Below are 16,214 nucleotides of genomic sequence, written 5' to 3' on the forward strand. Positions count from 1 at the left end.
GCAGGAAAAGAGAAAATTGAGAAGTTATTGAGAAACTTCACAGAGAAAATGTATGTTGGTGACATGATTAGGTTTCCAGAGCTACGGCGAGCCAGCAGACCTAAGCAGCGGACAAATCCAATATTTTTCTATTTTATCTCTGTTTTCTTGTTTTCCCGCTGCCGTCAAGTAAAGTGCCAGAATACATCTGTCATAAAGTTTGGCTGCTTCCTGGATTATTAAATCCATATTTGATGTTTGTAACTCTGACAAGTGAAAGTGATACCATGAAATACAAACATCTGCAGAGCCTGTAAATATTGACAGCACAGTTATAACCCCTAACAGGCTGCTTTTCCCAAGATGCTACCAGAAATATGATGATGGATGAAGCCAGGTGAGATGTAATAAATCTGTTTCTCCTCGGCTGAGGAAGATTACAAGCTGCAGATTAGAGTCTGACCTTGTGAGGGAATGGTGTCCTCGGAGCAGGACGGGGTGGTTGTCTCCGTGCTGTATCCGCTGGAGTACTGCAGGGAGTCTCTGCTGCTTTTCTGCTGCTCCATACTCAGCCCCCTCGTCAGCACCATGGCCAGGTCACTTGCCGCTGGCGAAACCTCCTCCCCGTGCTGAAGCCACATGGGAAAAGGCTGAAATGGACTGAGAGTTTATCCAACATTTATCGAACCTGAACCTAAACTCAGATTCAGAACATCTAGTTTTTCTCAGGGTGAGTTATGTGGAAATATGAAATTCATTTGATGATGAACTTCATGTACTTCCTGCTCCATTCAGCCCTCATCCTGAAGGGATTCCATCAATTCTACTACCCGCTACCAAACGTATTACAGAACATAGTTTTTACTGAAATAAGTGCAAACTGGAGACTAGAGGTCCGCCTACGAAGCAGGTTCGGTGTATGTCCGGAGATTCTTACATTACTTGCATTCCAAAACAACTGATAAGGAAGTAGCGTGGCAACAGTTTAAGTCAGCTTGTGTATTCTGACTCTGGACCAACATTTGAGCATGCTTTATCCTAATAATAAGTATTTTCTACTAAAACTATAAATAAAATAACTAACAGTAAATGAAAAAAATGTAAACAATAAAAAAGTAACTAAAACTGCTGAAGGCCGAAATTATGCTGATATTTCCTATTTTACACAAAATGGAACAAAGCAAGTATACCTAATTTGTCATATTATTCATACTTTAAATCTTTTTAAACTCAATAATTGATTCAGCCTCTTTTTTAATCCGGATTGTTCCATAAACTGACTCCATGCATCAAATCAAATCAAATCAAATCAAATCAAATCAAATCAAATCAAATCAAATCAAATCAAATCAAACTTTGTTTCTTGAGCACTTTTCATGCCACGGGCAACACAAAGTGCTTTACAAGATAAAATCAAGGCATAAGGATTAAAACAAACAGTAGATAACAAGACATTTAAAAAAAAATAAAGATGCAAGCTTGTTCCACCCCCAACAACAACAACAACACCCCAACAAAAACCTGCCGGATACCGGCCCTCGAGGATGGGAGTTCGACATCTGTTGCAACACGCCTGACTCAACAGCTCAGCAGCAGACTAACAATGAACCTGACAAGCTCTTGAATGAATCTGAATCAGGAGTTTTAGAATCAAAGGGACATAAAACATGCAGGGTAGGGGTCTCCGAGGACCAGGGCTGGGAAACACTGGTCTGGTCAGTGTGTCATGCCCTCAGTCTGGCATCCCTGCCCTTCCTGGTGATGCTCGGTTTCTCCTGCTTCCATCCCTGCAGCTGCATTTAGTGGGATTGTTGCACACCTGTCCCTCATCACTCCATCACAGGTTACAGTTTTCATACCTTCTTTCCCTTTTTCTGGTGGTAAAGCTGAAGGTTTCCCACTAAAATACAAGGTGCCGAAGGCGGCTGACAGGCAACAATCAGTTGTTGCTTATAAAGATGGTTCAACGGGCCAGTTTTTATTCATTTTCCTAACAGTGCTTCTGGTTTCTGTCTTTCTGTGTTTGTTAAATGAAGACAGAGTGTAATGTGTTGCTCATCTGACTAACTGGGGGATCTGCTTCATATGGAAACCTCACAGAAAGAAGAACTAAAACTTTACATTTCCCATGACTGTATTTGTCATGAATGTTCAGTGTTTTATGCTTAATGTCTGGTGCTTACTATGGTTTTTCTTTGATCACTCTGTCTCTGTTTCAGGTCTGCTCGCCCCGCCCAGTCTTGTCTGTGTCTGCCCTTCCTTCCCTGATTCTTCACACCTGATTGTGTTTTCACCTCATCAGTACCTGCATATATTCTTCCCTGTGTTTCTGTCTTGTTGCCAGTTCGTGTTCTGTTACTTACTGGATCTGTCCTGTGCATTTGAGTCCCATCCCATCACGTCACGTACTTGAAAGATTTAGTAAAAATGCAATTAGCTTTCTTAATTGTTTGGCTGAATTTGCTGTGGGGTCCGTGGAAGTCATGTCCACGGGTGTATATGTAGTAATACTACCCTAAAAAAAACAGTGTGGCTTTTTGTGCAATTATAATCGTTGATGTGAAATTGTATCTGTCATCTTTATACGTTGCCGTTTGGGATGTAAATTAACTGGCAGAAAAGTCGTCAGTTTCTCACATTTATTTTGCATTAACCTCTAAATGAACTGGTAGATGTCTTGTTGCAGTACGGGGAGGGATTGGGGTCAGGGTCAGGGTTACACCACTCACCTTTAACTACACTTTACTCTGTAAAGCGACGCTTTACATACAACATATTTATGCATTCACTGAACCACTTTCATAAAGGAGCTTTCTTCAACCTGCTTGTTTTCCTGCGTTACCTTGGCAGCGATTGTAGCTGGAGTCATCCTGGGTCTCTGCCCATCATCAGGGTGCGATGCTCCTGCGTAACCCTGGGAGCCTGGTGAGCCGTCACTCTCCCTCAGCCGGTCCATAGGTTCCTTCCGCCGCTGAACTGGTGCTGCAGCCACAGGCTGTTCATACTGTCCTGCTTTGGACCAATCCTGGAGAGGCGAGTGGAATTAGTACACAAGAAGTAGCAGGGAGGGTGAGCACGAGAGACTTGTCCACTATCCAGCAGTTTGAAGCCCTTCATCTGAGTGCAGAGAAAGGTGGGGGGGCCTTTTGGGTGGGCTGAGTCTCAGTGCATGTGGTAAGTCAGTGCATTTGGACTGGGGCCACTGGAGAAAGTATAAATGTCGATGATTTAAACCTTGCTTAGTTTTGGCCAATCGATGGCAAAACCAGCAAGAGGAACGCCTGCATGCAGACACATCGAGTGGGGGGGGGCGGGTTTAACGCAGCAAAGCAATGTGGTTATGAATGAGTTAATCTGATGGGAAAAGGAAAAGAAGATCAACTTGTGCATTAAGTTAAACTCATCAAACAGAAACAGAAGAAAAAAGATGCAACTGAAGAAATGGCAGCGAATGGAGAACAAACCTTCCACATGGGAACCTTTGATGTGGGAGAGGAGGAGCTGGATCCAGGGGGGCGGGTATAGGGTGGGGACGCAGGAACAGGAAGAATGACAGAGAGAGGCCTGGTGGAGCCAGAGTGAGAGAGAGCGGGGCGGAAGGTAGCGAAGGACGAGCCAAACTGCGGGACGAGAGACACAGTCACGTCATCAGAGGATGAAAAAGCAGAAGACACAGAGAGGCAGCCAGGCGTGGGACCACCGGGCCAAACGGGCCGCAACACAAACACCTGCAGCAGAAAGGTGAGGTTAAGTCACACTGGGTCGAGTTTTAGGTACCTGGAATCCAAACGGAGGTTTTTTTATTTCATGCAGGGATTAAAAATGTTTTTATTCACTGTTGGTTGAGAAAAAAAATGACATAATGAGATATTTTTACTGTGTTTGAGGAAAAGTTTGTCAACTTTAAATTCACACAAAAAACAAAAAGTCATTTCAAAATATGCAGAAGTAATAAATAAACATGCTGGATGTGGGTCAATAATCCCATCCAGTGTCTGGATCTTTCTCTTCTTTTCTGAGCACGTCTGTTTTCTGTTTCTCTGTTTTCCATGTCTTTCATCTCCGACACATTTCCAGCATTTTTAGCCAAACTAAGCCGAGATGACCCCAGCGGCGCTGGAAACATGGTGCTCTCGTCCCAACTTCAACCCAGCGTGACGTACCTTCACCTCCATTATGGCTCACACACCTTCCATCTAACACTAAAAGGCAGTGATGGATAAGCAGCAGACGTGGCTCCAGGCATGAAAATGACTTTATGTGCAGACTATGAGAGATAACAACACAAACAAAGTCAGTAAATCTACAAAACCTAGAAGAAGAAAGAGCTAATTTACACAGCAGGTTGAGTAAAAAAGCTTAAATCTAACCTGTAGCTCCTGATCGGAGGATTTTAGTCCTGTTCTGGGTTTGTTTTCAGTTGTTTACTTGTGTTTAAATCTGTCTTTGAGTCCTTTGTTTTGTGTATTCTGCTGTGTTTACTTCCTGCTCCCTTGTTGCACCGGAGTCTTAGTTAAGGCTTGCTACACCTGCTTTCTCCTCAGCACCTCAGTATCTCCTCTTCCTGCTTTCCTTCTCTACCAGTTCATTGCTTCTTGTGGTTTTTTTGGCTCCTAATCATGACTGTTTTCCAGTTGAGTTTCTCTGAAAGCATAAATTTCCGTTTTATAAACATTAAAGCAGTCTAAGTCTAAGTCCAGCTTTTACTGTCCTCGTCTAGTGACACACCTCTGTGAACACGCCTCTCATATGATAACTTATTGATGTTTGATATTTTCAGTCCGGATCGATCCTGTAAGCTGACTGATCACCGAACCGATGAAGATCGATGCATCATCATCTCATTCATTCAGCTTTTAGGAGAAAACACAGTTTTTATTCCTGAGATGGAGGCAAAATATCCCATAAGCCAGCAGTGTCCAGGTCCGGTCCTGCAGGTTTTCCATGTATTCCTGCTCCAACACACCTGACTCAAACTAATCACCCATTGTACAGAACTTTATTGGCTGTTGGGTCTATTTAATGGAAGCCAGGTGAGTTGGAACAGGGATACATGGAAACCCTAGAGGATGGCGGCCTTCGAGGACCGACTTTGGACCCTCCTGCCGCGAGCGAATACTCGACTGTTTCCGTTAACGGCACGCCGTGTTTGTCTGACAAGCAGCGCAGCAACAGGGTCAGCAGGATTTCCTTCAGTGCAGCACATGAATCAGGTGCGTTGGGGCTGATATGGGAACCTGCAACTGTTCACGTATTATTTATCAATAAAGTAAAGCAGAGTTAAAGCGCATCATGCGGCATTTTACAGTTTAATCGCGTGTTTCTGGTATTTCAGTGGCTGCAGACATAAAGTTCATCAGCTTTAACTTTAACTTACAGATTATTAACGTTCTGTTGTTGGGTTTTATTTAAAAACTTTGCCAGGTTTGCAGGAATTGAACAGCTCGGACAGAGAGAGGAAGATTTTCTGCCTTTTTTCCTGTTCGGCTCCGCGTTGAGGCCGTCAGCCGATGCTGTTTGATGTGCAAGCAGACAACAGAAGATGCTGAAACTGATCTGAAGGCTTTCATAGATGTCAGGTTTTAACTATCTGCTGATTTTTTTTTTTAATCACGTGTCTCTTGTGTCCTGCCTTCACCTCAAATAAATAAAACTTAAGTTTCTGATGGTTCTGCTTCTGCCTTCTGAGGCTTTTGGAGGGTTTTTCTCTTGACGGGCAGGACGGGCAAGTAATCCAACCCAACAATGTTTGTCACTCAGACCGAAGCGGGATGACAGACGGTGAGTGGAGAAGCAAAGTGCTCATATGGATGGCAGGTGCTGCTAAGAATCAGGGAAATATTTACTTTGGCTCCTGAGTCTATATAATTGTGTTTTTCCTGAAAACAGAAGTGAATTCTCCACAAAGGACGTTGAAGAGACAAAAGATGAGCTCTCAAATATCAACAAATGTTATGTTTGATTTTGTGGTTCAGTAATCTGCACTGCACAGTAACTTATAGGTGTGTTGTTGGTAAATTGAGTTTAAAAGGCAGTTTATGAGCAGAAAAACACTAATTTGATTCATAAACATGCAGAAAACAGATTCACTGAGTTGCTAATTACTGCATTGATTTTAAAAAAATCATTGATATGAATTCATTTAAAGTGAGAAGTCGTGCTGGAGGTGCAGTTTCCTCCTGTTCTCCTGTTACCGCAGCAGAATCGATGCATTGACGGCGTCTCCGGCTACCAGAATCCGTCTCTGCAGGAAAAGCCATTAAACCTCCAGAGAGCCAGATTTATGCCACCATTCAGAAGTTTAACAATGATTTCATAAATCTAGGAGAGTCTTACAAAAGCCCTGCCACCACGGAGGAGAGAAGTTATTATTTTAACAAGGGCAGTTTAAGCGATGACTTTAACCCTTTAATGCCTGAAGCAATAAATAACAGGCAGAAATTCTTACTTTTCCTAATCCGAAGGTTTTATTTGCCTCATTTTTTATGACATGTTTTGGAGTGGGACTTTAACGCATTAATCCTGATTAATTCATCATAAAACAGTGAATGGATTCAAATAAATGAACACATTTAATCGCTTGTTGCGTTCCAAACAACATGGAACGTCTGTCTGAGTCCGTTTTCCTGGGACCCATTACGCCGGTCAGAGCTCGGAAAATCGCTGCTGCTACGTTCAGCCAGTAAATGTAAACGTTTAGCGACATAAAACAACTACTGACAAGTCAAACAAGCTTTCTGGTGTCATGGGAGAAGTTTGGCGCGTGACGTTTACTCTTCTCTGTAAGCCCCTCCCCCGTCCAGAAGAACGCCAGCAGCTCGGTCGCCATGCAGCATGTATATTACCCGACATGCAGGTGATCTGCTCTGCTGCAGGACCAGACTGAAGCCGCCACACAGTCGGCTTTACATGTCGGGTAAACATGAAGCATGTGGACGAAAACATGAAAAAAGTTCAAACAACTGGAAAACGTCGTAGACTGGAGATGTTTGTAAATGATTTATTACGAGGTTTTCATTTCAGCTCTGTTCAGTTTGAGCCAGGAATATTTTTCTATTGTTTTCTACTGTATTAAATAGGAACTAAATCTATTTTTCCAGACATTAATAAAGCCTGAATTTACAATAACATTGTCTGCTTCTATTATTTCATTTAGTTATCCAGCAAATTCCATTTAAATGAAAATTTTTGCCTTTTGGGTCAAATATTGTTATGAGATTAAAATGTGATTAATCGCAGTTCATTTAAAAGCCTGTAATTAATTAAATAAATGTTATATGTTTACATATAAACAAGTATCAGACTGCATATAACAGAGTTTTATGTTAAGTTGATGCAATAGATCCTAAACACTGTGTGTATACAATATTTTACCATCGTTGTTAAAGGATAATAAACTACTTTATTTCCAGTTTAACAGGAATCTTCAGCTTTGCATGTAAGATGACCAGTCTTATAAATAAACCAGTTAACCTGCTGGTTTTTCTTGCTGCTTGCTTTTCTATTATTTCATCATCAGCTAATTTCATATTATTATTTCATATAATTTTCATATGAAGTTATTGTGAGGCCGAGATGAAATATGATGAATGCAAACGAGCATTTTCTTGTCTCTCCGTTCCACCTCGGTTCTGACTTCCTGTTCAGATTCACGTCGAGGTTTCTGATGTTTGCAGAAAAGACTGACCGTAGTGGGAGAGCTGCATTCACTGACCGACTGGCACGTCTCGGAGGCCTCTGATGATGCTGAGCTGGACGACTTCTGAAGCAGAAAAGGGAAAATAAATAATCAACACTTTGTTCACACTGAATGTGGATCACACAGACTGAAGCGTGTTGCATGAGCTGATTTCTGCCTTTTTCTCTTCTTTCTATGATTATAGGAACAAATCACACAGCGGTGAGGATGTGGCTTCGTCTGGTGACATTAGTGAAGGAAATGTGCAGAAGCAGACGCAGACAGTGGTAAAACGCTGCTGAACTGGGAGCGATGGTTTCATACTGAAATGTGGAGTTTTCCTACGTTAACAATGCAGAGTTGATGATGGCGAGCGAAGCTTTCAGTACCTGACTGGTGATGTCTGAGGGCATCGGCGAGGGAGGCTTGGAGTAGATGTTGGCGTCCTGGGACACAAAGCCTGAATCGTGGGAGGAGACGCTGCTGAGGCGGTGGGCGGCGATGCCTCCTGGCGGCGGAGGCTGCTGCGGCAGGCTGCTGCGGTAGCGATAGGAGGAGGAGGAGGTGGGTGAATGCGGCTGGGAGCCTCCTCCACCACCAACATTACCTACGCCCCCCCCTGATGAACGGGAGGCACTACTGTGGGCACTGTTGACGCTGCTGTGGGGGGGAGGGGAGTGAAGAGGAGCAAGGGGAGAGGCGGTGGGAGGGGTGAGGAGTCAGGGGGATCACATAGACGTGGAAATACGTGGTTGAAGCAGAAGGAGGATGAAATATCATTTATAAGATGAGATCGGTTATTTAAAAATTGATGATTGGAGGAAGTTATGGGAGGTGGATTCACAGGATGGGATGAAGAGCAGGAGCAGTTCACAGGAAGTTCATCAGGTTAGTGCAAACCGGCAATGCCATGACGCGGCAGAGTCACACAGCAGTCGCGGTTAAACGTAGAACCCGAGAATAAACGGGTAAGCCACGCCCAGCGGGACAGAAAGAGGGCAAGGAGGGCGGAGGCAGGCAGGCGGCGAGGAGGGGTGGAGGGAAAGGCGGGGAGGAGGAGAAGGGCAGGAGGAGGTAAACAAAGAGTGTGTGAGCTCAGGAAGATTCAGGGAGAACACACACACACAGAAACCCTGCAGGGTAAAGAACCTGCATGCTAAACGTTACAGTTGTGCTCATATTTATTCATAACATTTAATTAAAGAAGGAAAAAAAAACAGCTGCCTGTAAAATAAACTGAAACTGACGAAAGTTATAATAAATAAAAATTCTATGAAAATCATCACAGTATTTTCTAATTCTGCTTCAATAGAGATATTTTTTTTAAAAAGCAAACAAATAAGATAATTTATTACATATTCCATCAGTCATAAAGTAAAAATATTTAGTTGAACAATCCTTTCATGTTTCCGCTCCAGTCAGGTGTTTTCTGTTCCTCTCAGTCAGACTTCTGCACCTGTTGACACGTATTTTGTCCCACTGTTCAACAGAAAAGTCTCTAATTTGTCCAGGACACATTTGTTTGTTTGTTTGTTTTTTTCTTTCTTCAACTCAATTAAATAAAAAAAACTTGCAAATATTTAGTTATTGTTCCTTTTTTAAGTCTCCAGTTATTTGAGTGACTGTTGTAAATTCAGCCTTTTCTGTAATGAAAGGGGATGAAGACATATGAGCACATCTGTACCGACACACACACACACACACACACACACACACACACACACACACACAAAGAACCACAAAAATCTTTTTCTTTCAGTATTTTTGTGACGATTTCGAACACATAAACAATGCTGATGAATCATGTTTCGGCCTAAATGTCGTGTTTCTGTCTGACAGCTGTGCTTCAACATCTGGGATGGAACTGAAACGGACAGACAGACGGACAATCGCAGAGCGATGGAAGCTCCTCTTTCTGACACTCGGAGAGTAGATCCTTGCAGAACACGAGTTGTGTGTGTGTGTGTGTGTGTGTGTGTAAGCACCTGCACATGCTGCTCTTGCGCGACCCGGAGCTGCTCGGGGACGATGGAGGAGTCTGATAGGACCAGCTGTAATCCGACCCCTTCAAGTCTTTAATCACCTGACAGGATAAAACAAGAAGGAAACTTCTAATAACAGATGATTTGTGTGATTCCTGGATCCGTGACTCGTGCACGCTCCTAACGACCCAGGAAGGCCTGGGTGTCCACGGGAATCTCCACAAAGAGGACAAAGCCAGAGAGTTTCTGCATGTTTGACTCTTCTGGCTGAAGAGAAGAAAAGTCATGTAGACCAGGAACAAGTTTTCAGGTGAAGAAAGGCCAGAATTCATCCATGCCAACTGGAAGCTGTGCCTTCCACCGGTTAAACGGCGCTCGTTTCGTCTGATTGTCTGTCGGAGGATTCCAAAGACATGGACTGTCCCCATCATGGTGGACGGGAGCTCAGAGACAACGGTCCCAGGCTGCAGGGAGGCTGTCGCAGCCTGAACTTAAAGCACCGGGAGACACCAGCTTTACTACTGGTTTAGCTTAAAAAAAAAGCTTTAAAAAATTACAATTAAAGATGTTTTAGATGGCTTCTTAGACAATCTGATCGTTCTCCTTTTTCTCAGCTTCTTCTTTTCTTTTTCTTTATTCATCTCAAACACATTTACAGTACATGTACATAGAGTACAAAACAAAGATGCACATTTGTGTAACATTATACCGTGTTTGAGAAGGAGCAGAAGGAAACCCAAGGCTTATTTAAATACTGCTCCTTATTTACAGTCTTTAATTTACACAGTTATACGGCTGTATACACAGATTACATTCTGAAAGTCATCAGCCAGATGGCAAAATTTAAAGCAGCACAATCAGTTATTAAATTTCTTCTTTTTTATATTTATCCAATAACAATTTATTGTACATTTTTTAACTGAATATCATTACAATGTTTTAAATCATCACTTAGTCCAATCCATAAAGTGACTCCATGAATGGAAACACGTCTGCTTTTTAGGGCGTATACTTTCTGTAACATAACTTTAACCTCTCAGATTGTTCACTACTCTTTTGTATATTATTAGACATAAATTGAGTTATTTTAAACTAAACCAAGTCACAAAATTTGAGGCAACGTACTTTCATAAATACATTATTTGTATGATCCATATAACCTGCATGTTTGATAACCCTTCTGGCCCTTTTTTGTAGAATAACTAGTCTTTGCAGAGTAGTCCCCCAGACTTCCACACAATAATTGAGATATGGTAATACTAGAGTATTTTACAAGGTAAGTAATGTTTTGGAATTTAGTATATATCTACATTTTAATAGAATCCCAACATTTCTGGCTATTTTTCCACACAGGTAAATCAATGCGAGGTTTCCAACTCAGTTTGTCATCAAGGACCACTCCTAAGAAAATATTTTCAGACACTCTTTCAGTTTTTACTTTCAATTTCTAAATCAATAACTTATGTCCTTTTTGTGATTCCCAATTATCATAAATTTAGTTTTACTTACTTCTTCAAATCCTCTTCTGTCGGACTCATTTGGCCAGAATGTAATAAAATGTTACGAGCATTGCTCCATTTTTCCTCTTTTAGATGACGGCGTCGTTGTCTGCTGTGGATTCTGTTACCTGTTCACTGGCAGGCGGCAGTTTGTGAGGATCGGTCGTCAACACAGTCAGGTCATCGATGATCGCCTGCAGGTGGGTGATCTCTCCCAGCATGGCAATCTCTCCGTTCTGGTAAACAATATTTTTGTCCTTTTTAATGTCGAAGTCCAAAACAGACACAATATTTAAACGCAATTTTCCAAAACATAGTTTATACACATTTTAATCACCAATAATACCATTATTGTTATTTATAAAGCTGAACTTTTACATTATAGGGAGAAGATTTAATAGTTTAAATTAAATTAATTATGATTTATTTACTGTCATTAAAAAAATAATAATAAAAAAACAGCTGCCCAGCTCTGGTAAACTAAAAAATGGAAGTCTTAATAAACTCAATCCTGAAGGCTAAAACTAAGTGGAAAAACCACTGAATCTAAAAAAATCTCAGATATTCAATGGTTTAAAAGAAACTTTAACAGAAGATTTAAAAGAAGATAAAAATGATTTACGTCTAAAATCAACAGAAATCTTCCATAACTCAACAGATATTCTTTTAAAATTAAAAAGATCACCTTATTAATCTGTTAATTAATTAAAATTGATGGATAAATGAATAAATAAATCATTCAGGTCCCAAGTTTGTATTTATGAAGATGGACACACGGCGTCCAGGTCTACAGGAGGAATGTTGCCCGTATGTGGGGAATAAAAAGTGGATTTTAGCTCCCATGCCGGATCTGGTTAAAAAGTCTCTTCCAGCAGACCCGAGAGTTCTGGACTATTTATAGACTAAAGTAGATCTGATAAATATTCAGAATAGTTCAGCTGCTAAAAGTTTTAAAAAGCCAATAACAGAACCTGAAAATTAATTCTGATGTAGACGGACGGTCAAAACCAAATGTAAGCCGGAGATTTGAAGATAGCAACAGGGACACCAGATGGATGGATGGATGGATGGATGGACGGATGGACGGACAGAATGATTAAAGAATCTGTTTTTACGTTTTTGCCTTAAGATAAGGTTTAATAGTAGTACCAAAGTTCGCCACCAGGAGGCAGAAGACAACACTAGATTGTATATTACAGGGTTTGAAGCCAAGTTATTTAAACGTTTCATAACACAACAGAACTCAGAAAATGTGCATCTGAAATATGACACATGACACATTTCAGGGCTAAACTCACCACAACAGGCTGAAGGAAGCCGATGAAGGTGCAGAAGCGACCCCTCTCCTCCACCAGAGCGCGGCGCACCGCCTGCTTCTCGGTCTCCTCCATCAACAGGCACATGTCGGTCACATCCTGCATGGCGCTGTCCAGCTGGGGCTGCAGGTCTCCCCGCCCTGACATGGTGGGAGAAAGTTTTAGAAGTGAGACATGAAAGGGCGACAGACAGGAGGAGATTTTCCACAGAGGACAGTAACTGGACATGAGAATGGAAAGACGAAGGTGAAGGAAAATTCATGAGGAGTTTTTACATTAGTGGAAAGAGAAAAGCAAAAGTTTTTCTCTCCATCAGCGTTTGCTTTCCAGACAACTCCAGCAAAAAGGCAGGTGCAGAGAGCAGAACGCAGCTCAGGTAGAACAAAGTAAGCAGCAATACTTCAGATCTGTAGTTGTTTTATTGGATATACAGAATAAAGGATCTGAATAAATCATATAAAGGGAAAAGCAGCTTTATCACAGCTGCAGTTTTGGAAACATCTACTGTAGCTAAAGGCTCCTGCTTCCATGCATAAAGTTTGTATAAAGTCTGATCCAGGTGTCAGAAAAGGCAAAATTTACTCTTTGTCATTTTGTTAGCTTGTATCTAACATTATTCCAGCAGAGAGCCAAAACAAAAATACTGCTTCCATCATAACGTGCTGGGATTGCACAAACAGAAACAATCTGAAGAAATCTGAATTCTGTCTGCTAGCTAGAGAGGAAAAACATGAAATGCAATGAATAGAAAGCAAGACTTGAAATAAATCTTTGTAGTGTTACAGCATGCAAAGAAATCAAGAAGGATGACGGGACTATCAGGGACGGAATGAAAGAGAGAGGCAGAAACGAGTGGTAGCGTGACAGAAGAAAGCCTGCGGTGTCACTACAAAGCTAATAGCAGAAGCTACAAAAGTCATGCAGGAGTCAAGGAGGAAGTTAAATTTCATCATGCAGAGTGAAAGTCATCCAAGTCGGTGCTGAAGTATGATGTGTCACCAGGAGACAAAACCTTTGATGAAGCATGTTGAGGAACTCCAGTTGTGCAGTTATTCTGTCTGAAAGGTCACACTGGTTCCTCTGCAAGGTGCAGGTAGCATTTCTGTCTCTAACAGGCTGACTTTGGATGGAACTCGGTGGAAGAGAAGTTTTTACAGGATGCTCCAGAATTTAGAGCAGAAATACATCATGTTAACTTTAAACCTGAGGGGTGAGACGTCAGCCTTTGCAGAGGGTTGTGGTGCGAGAGGAGAAAAACACGATCTCCAGTCAGGGATTAGAAACAACAAAAGCTTTGTTCTCATAAATTTGTCGTCTTTCTCTGCAAGATGATGAATATTAGTAGTGAGATTGGAGGATTTTTTCGCCTAAACTCTGAACTGAAGCCAAAATATAACAGGTCCAACGTGTTTCCACTAGTTTGTGGTAAGATGATTAATTTCACGTTGCATTTTTGCTGCAGGTACCAGAGAAGAACATTTATATTTTTACAGGAACGAAACACTTGAATCGTTTCATAACTTCATCGTCCGCTCCTCACACACACTCCGGTTAAAATAAACTCATTTAGCCACCACTCTGAACTTTTAGTCAGTCATGAAAATACGAGTTTTATGAAAGATTTGATTAAAAAAAACCACCAGCCACTTTATCATGTTCACCTATTCAACTGCTTTTTAATGCAAACCTGGAACGATCCAATCACATGGCAGCAGCTCACTGCGTCTCGTCACGGAGACACGGTGGAGACGTTCGATCTGGGCGTCAGAATGAGGAAACTCTGAGTGACTCTGAATGTTGCATGTTGTTGGGCTCCGTGTTTCAGACACTATAACTACAACCATCCGTAGAGTTTACAGAGTTTTCCAGTTAGCAGCAGTTCCTGTCAGAGGCCAGAGGAGAAGGGGCACTCTGGTTCAACCAAGATGCAGAACATCATCTCTGAACACACAACAATATTGCCGTCTCTAACTTATTTCTCCTTTTTTCCGCAGGTCTTCCTGAATAAGTGCAGTTGTACATGTTGATCTGTCTTTCCTGTCGTCTCCACCCCAACCAGTGGAGGCAGATGGCTGCCCTCCCTGAGCCGGGTTCTGCCGGCGGTTTTCTTCCTGTTAAAGGGGAGTTTTTTCCTTCCCACTGTCGCCACGTGCAGCTCAGGATGGAGGATTGGATCCAAGTCATGACTCGATGCAATCAGTTGGTTTCTATTATAGGATATGTATGAATTGGCTTGAAGTGATGTGTATGTAAAGTGTCATGTGAGAACATTGTTGCGAAGTGGCGCTGTACAAATAAAGCTGAAATGAATTGAATTGAACACGTCCAGCCTGGAAGCAGATGGTCTCCAGCAGCAGAAGACCACAGCGGGTTCCCTCCTGTCAGTAAGAACAGGAAACTGAGGCTACAATTCACACAGAATCACCAGAACTGGACAATAGAAGATGGAGAAACGTTGCTGGTCTGATGAGTCTCCAGTTCAGCTCCACGTTCACATGGTAGGATCAGAATCTGCTGGAAACATCATGGATCCATCCTGTGGTAACATGGTGCAAAGGATGTTTTCTTGCTCCACTTTGGACTTGTCAGCACCTCATCATGAACGTGCAGCCGACAAATCTGCAGCGACTGTGTGATGCTTTACGTCAATGTTGTTTTCGGCTCGTCCCTTTGAAGGGGTCGCCACAGCGAATCATCGCTCGGCGAATTGGCACCTGTTTTACGCCGGATGCCCTTCCTGACGCAACCCTCTGCATTTATCCGGGCTTGAGACCGGCCCTCACAGAACAATCCTCCTCTGGGCTGCAGCAGCATTGATGCTTTACGGCAATATGGAACAAAATCTCTGAGGAGTGTTTCCAACACCTTCCTGAATCTAAGAATGAAAGCAGTTCTGAAGATAAAAGAGCGTGAAATCCGGTACGAGCACAGTAGAAAATGTGGCCGTTGAGTTTATAGAGTTGTGATTTAATATGAACCAAGTGAGAATGAGGAATCGGACTGACTGTAAGGTTTCATCGGATCATACAGCTGATGATGCGTTTGGATAAATAATCACAAGCTTTGTTAATGATCTGGTGGACTCCTGCTGTGAAGGAAAACAACTTTATTTCCTTTTACCTCAAATTAGTGGTGTCCTTACTTTATTACATCAGATTACCACAAACTAGTTACTGCTGTTCTCCTTGTTTCATCACTGTTTTATTCCTGGTGAACCCCTGAAATGGTGTAATCCCTGTCTGCAGGTTGCGGTTGGGAATGTGAGCGAGAGAGGTGCAGCGGAGCAGGGGCGAGCGACAGGCCGATACTTACCCTGCATCTCTATTACAGGCAGACAAATGCCACAGGGAGAGAGGGGCGGAGCAGGAGACGGCAAAACGAAGGCAAAAAACAAAGAAAAGAAAAAGGAGGAGACAGAGGGAGGAAGGGGGAGAGAGCAGAAATAGCAGAACTTAAGGTTAAGGTTAGTACAAGGAAGCCATCACAAGACAGCCACAGTGCCAGACGTTAGAGCAAAATAACGCTGCGACAACCAAAAGCTGAGCATGAAGGAATAATTCCACCAAGCATCAGCTGTGACGGGACTCACCGGACATTTACAAACACAGCCACAAAGCAATGACTCTGCTGTTTCCTTTCTTCTTGTTGTCATAGTAACTGACATTTCCTGCATCACCACTGTTTTATATAAGATCCCAAACTACATCAGACAAACGAAATGATGTTTTCTTCCATGGTACAGGTGTCTGCACGGAGCCTT

The 16,214-nt window shown here is 42.3% G+C and overlaps 1 protein-coding gene across 2 annotated transcripts in view; it reads right to left on the minus strand.

Moving 5' to 3' along the window:
- mtss1lb (MTSS I-BAR domain containing 2b) overlaps positions 1-16,214 on the minus strand; it is a 97,657-nt gene that overhangs the window by 9,464 nt on the left and 71,979 nt on the right. Inside the window, exons 7-14 of one of the 2 annotated variants that reach the window (XM_079241270.1) lie at positions 12,437-12,594; positions 11,267-11,374; positions 9,643-9,740; positions 8,047-8,317; positions 7,667-7,741; positions 3,444-3,599; positions 2,822-3,004; positions 443-608 (exon numbers count right to left, since the gene is read on the minus strand). In XM_079241270.1, coding sequence (XP_079097396.1) covers positions 443-608; positions 2,822-3,004; positions 3,444-3,599; positions 7,667-7,741; positions 8,047-8,317; positions 9,643-9,740; positions 11,267-11,374; positions 12,437-12,594 — 1,215 coding nt within the window. The remainder of the gene's footprint in view (positions 1-442; positions 609-2,821; positions 3,005-3,443; positions 3,600-7,666; positions 7,742-8,046; positions 8,318-9,642; positions 9,741-11,266; positions 11,375-12,436; positions 12,595-16,214) is intronic. The other variant, XM_079241271.1, reaches the window with a different exon arrangement.

This window comes from Telmatherina bonti, assembly GCF_933228915.1.
Source record: "Telmatherina bonti genome assembly, chromosome: 1".
Classification (NCBI taxonomy): domain Eukaryota; kingdom Metazoa; phylum Chordata; class Actinopteri; order Atheriniformes; family Telmatherinidae; genus Telmatherina; species Telmatherina bonti.